This window comes from Emiliania huxleyi (assembly GCF_000372725.1).
Source record: "Emiliania huxleyi CCMP1516 chromosome Unknown EMIHUscaffold_165, whole genome shotgun sequence".
Lineage (NCBI taxonomy): Eukaryota > Haptophyta > Isochrysidales > Noelaerhabdaceae > Emiliania > Emiliania huxleyi.
The window spans coordinates 12,188-22,636 of record NW_005200931.1 but is presented as its reverse complement, the minus strand read 5'-3'; the positions used below and the strand labels follow the sequence as shown (position 1 = coordinate 22,636).

General features: G+C 64.0%; 3 protein-coding genes across 3 annotated transcripts in view; 1 reads left to right on the top strand and 2 right to left on the bottom strand.

Moving 5' to 3' along the window:
- Positions 1 to 2,775: 2,775 nt before the first annotated feature.
- Positions 2,776 to 3,024, bottom strand: EMIHUDRAFT_54399 (RNA-binding protein; the record flags this gene model as incomplete). Its single annotated transcript, XM_005784979.1, has 1 exon — positions 2,776 to 3,024. A coding segment is annotated over one exon (249 nt), but the record flags the coding sequence as incomplete, so codon positions are not given.
- Positions 3,025 to 7,595: 4,571 nt separating this feature from the next.
- EMIHUDRAFT_441833 (hypothetical protein) lies at positions 7,596 to 9,023 on the bottom strand. The gene is made up of 2 exons (XM_005784978.1): positions 8,613 to 9,023; positions 7,596 to 8,487 (listed from the first exon to the last, which is right to left on the bottom strand). The coding sequence occupies exons 1-2, from the start codon at positions 8,949 to 8,951 to the stop codon at positions 7,726 to 7,728; spliced, it is 1,101 nt and encodes a 366-aa protein (XP_005785035.1). The 5' UTR covers positions 8,952 to 9,023; the 3' UTR covers positions 7,596 to 7,725.
- A 95-nt stretch (positions 9,024 to 9,118) lies between these two features.
- Positions 9,119 to 10,449, top strand: part of EMIHUDRAFT_230553 (hypothetical protein) — a gene marked incomplete at both ends in the record, with an annotated part of 2,017 nt that continues 686 nt past the window's right edge. Inside the window, 2 exons of the mRNA XM_005784977.1 lie at positions 9,119 to 9,151; positions 9,224 to 10,345. Coding sequence (XP_005785034.1) covers positions 9,119 to 9,151; positions 9,224 to 10,345 — 1,155 coding nt within the window. The remainder of the gene's footprint in view (positions 9,152 to 9,223; positions 10,346 to 10,449) is intronic.

The following is a 10,449-nucleotide window of genomic DNA, read 5'->3' as shown; positions in this document are numbered from 1 at the left end:
ATATAGAAGCGTGCTCGACCTCATCATGGCAACCTGCACAGCAGCGCTGGTAGGCGCGATGAGCATCATGCCACCTGACCCGAGACAGGTCGCAGGCATCATACCGAGCGTGTCGAGACCGTGTCCTGATGTGATCTGCACGGGTGAGTCACGTCGGCGTCAAAGGAGCGACGTGCGACCTGTCAGAGCTTGATCACCGATCACAGCTGCCTCTGCGCGTCCTGGGGATGTACCTTTGTCGCGCGCCGGAGACGACTCGACGCCGCTGAGATCGGAGATCAAGCTCTGACAGGTCGCACGTCGCTCCTTTGACGCCGACGTGACTCACCCGTGCAGATCACATCAGGACACGGTCTCGACACGCTCGGTACGACGCCTGCGACCCGTCTCGGGTCAGGTGGCACGACGCTCATCGCGCCTACCAGCGCTGCCGTGCAGGTTGCCACGACGAGGTCGAGCACGCTTCTATACGCTCGCCGAGCCTTCCTTTCCATCCCATTTGGCAGCCTGGGAACGGTGGCGGTCAGAGGCAAAGCATACGAGGGGTGGTGGAACCACATGTCACGGCTACTGCCGGCTCGACCCCGCGATAGCCTCCGAAGGCTGACTTTGAGGCACCATCATCGGACGATGTCGACGAGTTGGGTCGCTCTCGCGGTAGCCAGATGACCTCCCATGCTAGTACCATCGGCTAGGGCCGCAGGAAGCGCGGGGGAGGGCGCTGGGAGCAACACGGAGCTCCGTTGGACGTTTTCAAGATTAGCGTGTCAGAGTGAAATGGAACTAGCCTGTGAGATGGGTAAAAAGGAACAGGCCCCCGCCCTTGCGATCTTTAGGGTTCTTTGTGGGTGTGGTCGGCGACTAGCCGGGGTCGTCCTCCCGATGGGGGACTAGCACTAGCCGTCTTCCACATGGTCCCTCGGGTCCCTGCTGCTCCTAATCTCTTCGTACATCCTCCTGCTGATCTCCGCAAAGTCCTGCTCCCTCCCTCGTCTCGCCCTGCGCGTCTGCTCCGCCTCACCGTCTTCTGCCCTGCGTCGTCTGGCGACGGGTCCTCCATAGTCGGTCGAGGTCGCCGCCCTCCTCGTGCCTCTTCCCAACGTTCCCTCGGCGGCCGATGCCGTCTGCTCCGGCTCCCCAGTCCCCGGCTCTGCCCTGCTCTCGTCTGCGCTAGTTTCTGCTTCGTCCTCACCGGCATCTTCTATCTCTGTGTGTGGTGACGCGAGAGATTTAAGTAGAGACCGTGTGCAGCTAGCATTACAGCTCCTTTTTGGGGGTATCCGCTCTCTCTACTTGAACTGTTCCTTTTATTTATTCAGATCTGGTGGACGTCGCCCCGAATTGCGCCGCCCCGCGCCCACCGCCCGAGGCACGCCGCGCAGATAGGGCAGCGTGCATGCCACCATCAGCGGGCTCGACACGGAAGTCAGCAGCACCACGAGCCACATAAGACGCGGCTCGCCTACTCAATTCGGCGGGTGTCGATGCCGTCTAAGGGGCCGTCAGGTCACGTGAGGCGTGGCTATGCCCTTCCAGCCGGTGCACTCCCGACAGCTCGCCGGGCAGTGCAAGCTCGACAGGTTGGCGGCGGTGAGCGCTGGGCTAAAGCCGCGCCCGGCACAGACGATCTTCGGCGACACGCATGTGGCGTGGTTGTCGACTGCCGAAGGCGTGTCGCAAAAATGGCCCAGCTTGTCGCGGCAAACCTGAACGCAAGCCTCGGCATGAGAGCCGAGCCTGCAGCTGACGATGTCTCGCCAAGGCCTAGCTCTTCGCGGCGCCTCGCAATTTGGGTTGAAGGCCGCGTTGAGCAGCCTGTTTGCCGCATGCAGAGTGTGAACAGTGCTCTATTCACAGCCTCAACCACAGGAGGTCTCCTCGCCCGTTGAAGGCATTGCTCGGGATGGTGGTAATGAGGCCCTTGAGCGACAGCAGCGCCAAGAAAATGCCCTCTCGCCCCTCGGGCGCCAGGCTGGCCACCCACGCCGACTGGCGTGGCGACCAGATCACCTGGGGGGGGGGGGGGGGGGCGAGGGAGAAGGAGAGTCCGGAGGGTGTACCAGACATCCGCAGACGGGCCAGAGAGAGTCCCACCTCAGACCAATGGACATGCGCTACGGCGTTGCGGTAGCGGTGGCAGACGGCGGCGGTGGCGGTTCTACTGCTCGATCGCGTTGTGCGGCATTCCAACGATGTCCTCGAACCTCCACCGCCGCCGCGGCCCCTCCCTGCGCCCGCCCGCGGCGCTAGTTGATGCGGTCGCCGGTGACGCGGTCGTACTGCGGCCGGTCAGACGAGGGCTTGCGGCCTAGGAATGGGTTAGGGTTAGGGGTAGTCATACTGCCACGGCAGGCGAGGGCTTGCGGCGGTTCACACCCACGCGTCGTGACGACACGCGATTCACAGCACGCGAGGGTGGGTCGGACGAGGGCGTGTGTCGTGCTCCGGTGTGGCCACCCCTCTGCCCTTGCGGCCGCCCCCCTCATGTCGGTGCCCCGTTCGACAGACTGTTTACTATGTGTCCATCTAGGGCGCGCAGCCATAGTCGCGGCCTCCGAGGTACGACGGGCCCGAAGGGCGACCGCCGTACGAGCCGCCCGACGAGCCGCCTGCTCACAGCTGTCCCGCGTGAGGAGGCGCCATTCAGACCGCCGCTTAACACACTGCCAAGCCGCCGTATGAGCCGCCGCCGCCGCCGCCGCCGCCGCCGCCGCCGCCGCCGCGCCGATCGTCCCGCCCGCCGCCGTACCCTCCTCCTCCGCCCCCGCCGCCGTAGCCACTGTCGCTGCCGCGGGGGCGGGGCTTGTTGATGCGCAAAGTGCGGCCCATGAAGTCTTTACCGTCCAGCGCCGCCATCGCGTCGTCCGCGTCCCGCGTCTCTTCAAACGTGACAAAGGCGAATCCGCGCGGCTCGCCCGTCTCGCGGTCCTTTGGCATGAAGCAGTCCGTCACGGTGCCGAACTTGGAGAAGGCCGCCCGGATCTCATCTTCGGTCGCGTGGTTTGGCATCGAGCCGACGTACAGCTTGGCGTCCTCGTTGCGGCCAAAGTTGTTGCCGCCGCCAAACGGGCCGCTGCCGCCGCCGCCGCCGCCACCGCCGCCGCCACCGCGGCCGCGGCTGCGGCTGCGCGAGCGGCCGCGCGACGGCGGGCTGCGGGAGCGCGAGAAGGATCGCGGCATATACACAACTTGTCAACTGCCGAAAAGTATTCCTTCTGCTCACGGGTTGTCAAATCACAACAAGGACAACGGGACGTCGGGGATCACAATGTGACGACCAAAACGATCTTGGGGGCCAGGGTGAGACAACAGGTCGGGGTGCCACATGGGGCACACCACAGGCGTATTCTAGAGGGGGAAAAGAAACGGGGAATGAGGGGCCCCGCCACGAGAAGTGCGTTCTGGGGATGCAGAGCGTGCAAGGCGGCTAGGGATGAGGCCACAAAAGAGGCGCGCGAGGCAAGGAGGAGACGCGGGGAACTGAAAGACTGGGACGACTGGAAACAAGAAGACAGTGAGCCACCACAGGCGTCGTTGGCGCATATACTGAGCGGCAGCTGCGCTGGAAATAAGGAAGAGGCGCGTCACTTCATGCGGAAGCTCGACAAACACACAGCGAGGGCGACAGCAAGAGTTGAACGGGAGGCGCCGGACTCAAAAGACACCGCCACATTCCTGAGACGAGCGAGGGCAGCCTCCTTAAAGGCGAAAGGGTCTAGATTTGGGGCGCTCGCCGAAGAGGAGTACGACAAAATAGCACCCGTGATTGCCTGCACGCTACCCGCACTCACGGACTCCATACCCGAAAGAAAGAGAAGGGAGCTCGCGGGAGAGGTGACGAGTGAACTACAGGTAGTGGGGAAGGCAGCCTCGATTGCCATACAGACATGGGTGCGAAACAACGACAAGACCAAGGCACGGGCAGAGGAACGAGAGAAGAATATAGGGTGGATAAAGCGCCTGTTCACGGCATGGAGGGTGAGCCACACCGAACGTACCGAGCGAAGAGCCGAGCGGAAGGAGGACGGGGAAGATGACTCAGAGGAGGACGAACCAGTGGAAATTCAGTTGTCAGATGTCACGATGCATCCGAAGGGGACCCCAGCGCCGGCATCATCCGTAGAGGCACGAGTGTTCGAAGAGAGAGTGGACCTGAGCAACAACATGACTTGGAGGCAAATGATCGGAGTGGGAGTCAGAAATGTGGTCCTTGCGCGAGGGGAGCTCGATAGACTCGAGGGGCCAGGATACGCCGCAAGGAGGACGGAGTTGCGCCGAGAGGCGAAAGAAGCCGCGAGAACAAGGGACCGGCAGGCGGCGGCGTCGCAGGACGAGGCAGAAGAGAACGACGCGACAGAGGAGGAAGTGACAAGGGAGAGAACGACGAGAGTGGGACAGCCGCGAGGTGGCATGAAGGTTGCAGCGAGAAGCGGCGAGAGACTGCGAAAAGAGATACGAGGAGGCAGACCCCCCAGGGTGGGCGACGGCTAGCGCATCACACCCTCCTCTCCTTAAAATCCCTGTGTGGTGGCGGCGTGCCGTTCTCCCATCCCTCCCTTGGGCCGTGTGTTTTTCTTTCTTTCTTTCGGGTTGTCAAATCACACCCAGGGCCGGGGAGCTAAGAAGCGCACCCAGCGGGCCGGATGGTCGGGTTTTTCCCTCTCTTCACCTGGCCGGCCCCTGCCCTGCCCCTACCTACCTACCTACCTACCTACCCTACTTATGGGAAACGAAAAAAGAAATCACTGGATGGGTGAAGGTGAGGTACTATACCAACTAAAGTGATGGTTGGTGGTACTCTCCTGCAACCACAGTCCTTCCTTTGACATGGCAGGCCACTCTCAAGCCCTACAAGCACCAGATCACCCACTTGGGGAGGGTTGGCATTGTGATTTGCGCGAAAATTTTCTTTTTCTGCTGTGCAAAAATTCCAGCGTGAAGAGAGGGGAAAACCCGACGGGAGGGCCAGCTACCTACCCCGGCATGAGTTCCGCCCAAGCAAAAAGAATACACACCTGGTATACCTGGGAAAACCCCGGTATTCTGCCGTTTCCTCGGTTTCGCCTCAGATTTTGCCCCAGCTCTCAGACTCACAGGGAGGGAAACTCGAGAGTTGCCAGAATGGAGCACAAAAAACACAAGAAATCACGACTCTCACAGTGATTTGGGCTCGGCAGCTTGTCAGCCCTCAGCCGAAGGGGGCCACGTCCCGTAGGCGTAGCCGGAGACACCCTCTAGTTTCCCTGGAAATTTCCGGAAACGCAAAGTGCTGGGGTCGTTCCTTTTTGGAAACATGGATGCAGGCTTGCACAACATGCACATGCACGTGCACATGTGTACATGTGCATGCAGCGCTTGAGAGTGGCTTGCCATGTCATACCCTCTCTGTCTAGTTTCTTTCTTTGTTTCCCTACTACAGTACCGTACGGAGTACCCTCTCGAGTCTCGTTGAGGCGCCCAAATCTCGCACCACCGAGCGTCGCTAGACGCTCAGCCGGCCACCGTCAGTCATTCCGGCCAGCCGGGAGGCCGGAGCGCGCGTCGTTGGAGCGCCTCCACCTGATTCTCGCCGCCCGAGTCCTCATTTCTCAAGCAGGAAGCAGTGAGCGGCCGCGCTCGTGCCAGCCGCGGCTGCCATGTCCAGGAAGCCGATTGTGGAGACCGCACCATCAACGCAGCGGCGGCGCAAAGGCTCTGGGCAGTGGCTCTCGAACGGAAAGAAGGCAGAGACCAAAGTCCCTCTTCAAGACACAGAAGCTCGCCCCTAAAGGTCAGGGTAGGCTCCGCCCCACTGCTCTCGAACGGGGATTCGGGAATTTATTTCGGCAGCTCGACGTCCGATGGGGATGATCCGGATACTCAAGGCGATGGACCCGTACGGGCGATGGCTGAGCTGCGCTGTGAGCCCGATGGCTTCGTCTGGGCGTCAGGCGTCCACCTTTAGGCCGAGCGCCGCCCGGCGCCGAGCAGCTTGCAGACAGCTGGCCTCTCCCTGGACGCTTATGGGACTGCTCGCCTGGCGGCTCTGGCTCTGACCCGCCGAGAGCTCTTTATGCGGGCCGAAATCGTCATCTTCGGCAATCGCGGTCGGGGTGGCCCCTCTGGGCTTCCGCAGATAGCCGCAGAGGTCACCTACGAGATGATGCTGTGCGCTGAGGATGCCATCGAGGCGGTGTTTGCCGTCGAGCGGAACATCACCTTCCTGCAGTCGCAGAAGATATCGAGAAAAAAGGCGATGGCGATGCTCCTGTGCGACATGATTGGCGCGCCGCTGCTGCTGCGTGACGAGGCGGAGAGCGCCGGCGCGCGAGTCGTCACTAGGCTGCGAGCGCTGAGGACGGCTGATGCGGCCGGCCTACAGGCAGAGGCGCGGGCGGCTCGCAAGGCCGACGAGGATCGCCAGGTGGCGGCGGTCATGGAGCGCGTCATCGACGTGGTGGAGCGGCGCGGCGCCGTGTACCCAGGCTTCCTCCCGGCGGCGAGCACCCCAGCGCTAGTTCCGCCCGCTGCGCCGACCCGCTCCCCCCCTAGCGTGATCGGGAACCACGAGGTGAAGGGGTTCGTGGATCGGGTCGTGGCGAGCGGCGGGAGCAGCAGCCGCCCGCCCCGCGACCCTCTCGCGACCGAGTTCCTCATAAGCCGCGTCCGCGAGCGAGAAGCAGGTGGAGGACCTCGAAAACAAGATGTGGGAGATGAAAAGCCGATCCGAGTCCGTCGACACCACGGCCTTCATGCAAACCAGGCTGTGGTTCGATCGGACCCGCTCGGCCGAGGTGGCTCATTCGCTCGCCGAATACAACTTCCGGCTCGCCGCGCTCTGCGCGGAGCGGCTCTACCAGGGCTGGTGGATGATGGTCGAGACGGCGTACGGCGCCGGGTGGCGCCCGCCCACCGAGCCGGACGAGGAGAAGGACGTGTGCGACCACCAGCGCTTCGCCTTCTTCGACCGGGGCCACGACTGCTGCAGCGGCGAGAGGCCCGAGTTCGACTGGGACCCAACCGAGCTACGCGATCGGATGGAAAAGGCGCTCGAACAGCCGTGCACGTGCCTCACGCTTCGCGTTGTCGGCGAGTGAGAGGCGTCTTCCGTGCCGGCCCGTCCCGCGGAGCGATTTTGGGCTATGTCTGAGGGTACGAGGTCGGGTTGGTGTCTAAATATTACATGTTTCGTAGTCACCCGAAGCCCCTACACCCCCATGGCCCTGGTGGCGCCGCTGGGAGCGCTGATATGGGCGGCACGGGGGTCCTGCCGTGTCGCCCAGTTCCGATCACAGTGGGGTGGAGCCAAGGAGCCTACCCTGGTATACCCCACACATTCCCCACATACCCCTCCACATACAGGTCAAGGGAGTCAAGGTCGTAAACATTATACACCGACGAACTCTCGCATGGACGGCCCATGGGGCCAGGCGCAGTCGCTATCGTTGCTTGCGGGTCCTGACATCCACGCTTGAGTCAGTGGATGGAAGTCTGAGCTGAGAGCGACCTGAGTAGAATTCAGGTTTCAGCGGCGCAGGCGCGGTGAGATAGCAGATTGGGCGCTCTAGTCACCAATCTCCAGTCTTCGACTGGGGGCACGGGACTGGCGCGCATGTGAGTACAGTAAGAAAGGCAAGGCGCAAAGACCGGGGGGGGGGGGGGGCACACGACACTCCGCCCTCCTCGAGATGCATGTATCACCCTGGTCTTGCCAAGACCGACTGAACCTACTTGTGCGCTGTTTCTCTACGTATGAAGGGAGTCACTTGTCCGAATACGAGTCGCCATATGAATCATGCGGAAGCGGCGGCGGCGGCGGTGGAGGAGGCGGCGGCGGAGGCGGCGGAGGCGGCAGAGGCGGCGGCAGAGGCGGCGGCGGCGGAGGAGGAGGAGGCGGCGGCGGCGGCGGCGGGTTGGGTGAGGGTGGCCGGCGGACGTACGAAAACATCTGGCGAAGGCAGTAGAGGGGCGCACCGGAAGGCCCGAAGGTAGACGTGGAGAAGCCCACCTGTCCGCAGGCGGGCCGCGTGAAGAGGGTGCCGCGCGCGCCTTGCCGTCGAGGTCCGTGGAACAACTTGTGCTCCTGTGTGACCGTCCCCTCCGCTTTTGCGTCCACCCATACCGCGCCGGTGTCCCAGCCGCGGCTCTCACCACTGCTGTGTCTACCCATCTCTCTGTCGAGATGGAGAGGCCAGCCTCGAGTGCCGAGATGTCGATGTACCATGGGATCGGCAGCTCGCGCGGCGTCACCACCGTCACCACTGACTGATGCCGACCCGGCGGCAGAGGGCAGTGGAAGCCGGCGCCCCAAGTCCCTCCCGCGCCCATCGGAAGCGTGGCCACGCCGGGCTCGCAGCTCGAGCCGGTCGCAGAGAAGGGGAAGCCGATGGTCTGCTCCTCAAAGTAGGTCGCGTTGGGCGCGCCGGCGGGCAGGTCGATCGTGAGCACGACGCTCATGTTGTAGCCGAGCGGCAGGGTCAGCGGAGGGTCGACCGCCGCTCCCGTCGCCTGCGGCAAGGCGGGGCGAGGGAAGGTGAGGTGAGGCAGGGGGGAGAAGGTGAGGGTGGGCCAGCGTGCAGCTGTGCCCATCACGGCCACTCTCGGGTGATCACGGTAATCTCGGCTTGACGGACAGTGTGCAGCACTGCGACGTCCACCACGCGTCCCGCGTACCGCTGCGGCGGGACCTCGTCGTCCAAAGGATCCTCCGTCGCCCACGCCGCATCGCGCACCGCTCGAGACACCGCCATGCTGTCGACGCCGCAGTCCTCCCATCGAATGGCGATGCGGTCGACGTCCTGCGTCTGAAAGAGGAGGTGGCCGTCCGGCTGAGGCAAAAATGTCGCCCTTTCAGTGAGAGCGGATGCGCCATAATGGCTTGCCACCGTCAAGAGGAGCAGAAAAGCGGTAACGGCGGCAATGAGTGGCGATGTACAGCGGCTCCTGTCACTGGCGCGGCCGCTGGTGATCATCAACAACAAAACCTGGTCGCGTCAGATCGGCCGCCGCGTCTCAACCAACGTGCCTCCACTGGTTGGGGCTCCCTTGCCTCATCACTGCTGTGGGAAACCAAAAAATTGCCGAAAAAGGCACCACCCGCCGCTACTCGCAAGCGACCTTTGAACGGCGCTTCACTTGAATGGCGCTCGCTTCGGCCGGCCTGCCGCCGCCGGTGCTCAACGCTGCCGCTGCCGAGGGCGCGGCGCGCGGCCGCGACGGCGCGCAAGAGGCCGATGATGGCCAGAGACTCGGCGTGAAGCGCCGCCTCGACGGCGAGCTCGCGAGCGCGCGCGTCAACGACGACGACGCCAAAGAAGGCGACACCATTATGGTGGACGCTGCACAGATGGCCGCTGCGGCGGCCGCCGGCACCGACCGCGGCACGAAGCGCCTGCTGCACGTCGCGCTCGCGGCGCGCGACGGCTCGCACATCCCGGACATCCAGAACAAGACGGCGCTCGTCACCGAGGTGCGCCAATTGATCAAGAAGACACCAGGCGGCGAGGCGCAGCAGGCAAGCGCGATCAGCGTGCCCATCATCGGCACGTCGCGCGCCATCTGCGTCGCCTTCAGCGGCGAGAGCGAGGCACGCGCCTTCCTCGAGCAGTACACCGGCGGTGGCGTCCTACAGCTCCCAGCGCCAGACAACATCACCATCACCTTCGCCGCTCTCGACGCCACCGTGTGGGGCAAGCAGGCGGAGGCGCGCGAGACCCAGGCGACCACGGACTCAGACGGCCTCCTCGCCATACGCACGCGCGGCGCCATCGACACCGCGGCCCAGATCGAGCACTTCGCCCCCCTCTTGGAGAAGCACTTCGGCAACATGGTCTCCATCCAGGAGGGATACCACTCCTTCCTGGGCACGAAGTCGGACGAGAAGGACGGCTCGATCCTCTTCAAGGTGAAGAACGAGAACCTCGTCTGCAACCTCCCGGTCCTGCCCAACGTCTACGCGAGCGGCGATGTCGGCGGACCCCTCCGCCTCGACGTCGGGTGCGTCAAGGTCCTCGGCAACAAACTCTGCCCCTCCTGCCGCGCATTTGGGTTGACCAACGCCGACATCATCCACGACGCGCAGTGCGCCGCGCAGGCGCTCAAGGAGAGGCGCGCCGCAGCGGCGAACGTCGCCAAGAAGAAGACCTTCGAGAGCCTCATCGTCGACAACAAGGTCGAGGTCGCGCGCGCGGCGGGCAAGGCCAAGGCGATGGCGGCGCGCGACGGGATCGGCTTCTGCCCGGCCTTCAACCAGACCGCCCTCCCGTGCAAGACCGCCGCTCGCTGCCGCTACGCGCCGTGCGTCAACTTCGAGGCGCTCCTCCACTCCGCCTTCAAGGACACTATCTACGAGCGCATGCCGAGCGCGGTCAGGCTGGGCACAAGCCGCGGGCGGCGCGGGCGCGGCGGCCGCGGCCGCTGCGGCGGCGGCGGCGAGGCCAAGAGCAACAAGAGGACTGGGCGAGCGTCGCC

Bases quoted from the DNA above. Each gene is read 5' to 3' on its own strand.
- EMIHUDRAFT_441833 (XM_005784978.1), bottom strand. From the start codon at position 8,951: ATGATCACCAGCGGCCGCGCCAGTGACAGGAGCCGCTGTACATCGCCA. The intron at 8,488-8,612 runs GTCCGTCAAGCC...GCCTTGCCGCAG, and splicing joins ACGTCGCAGTGCTGCACACT to GCGACGGGAGCGGCGGTCGA.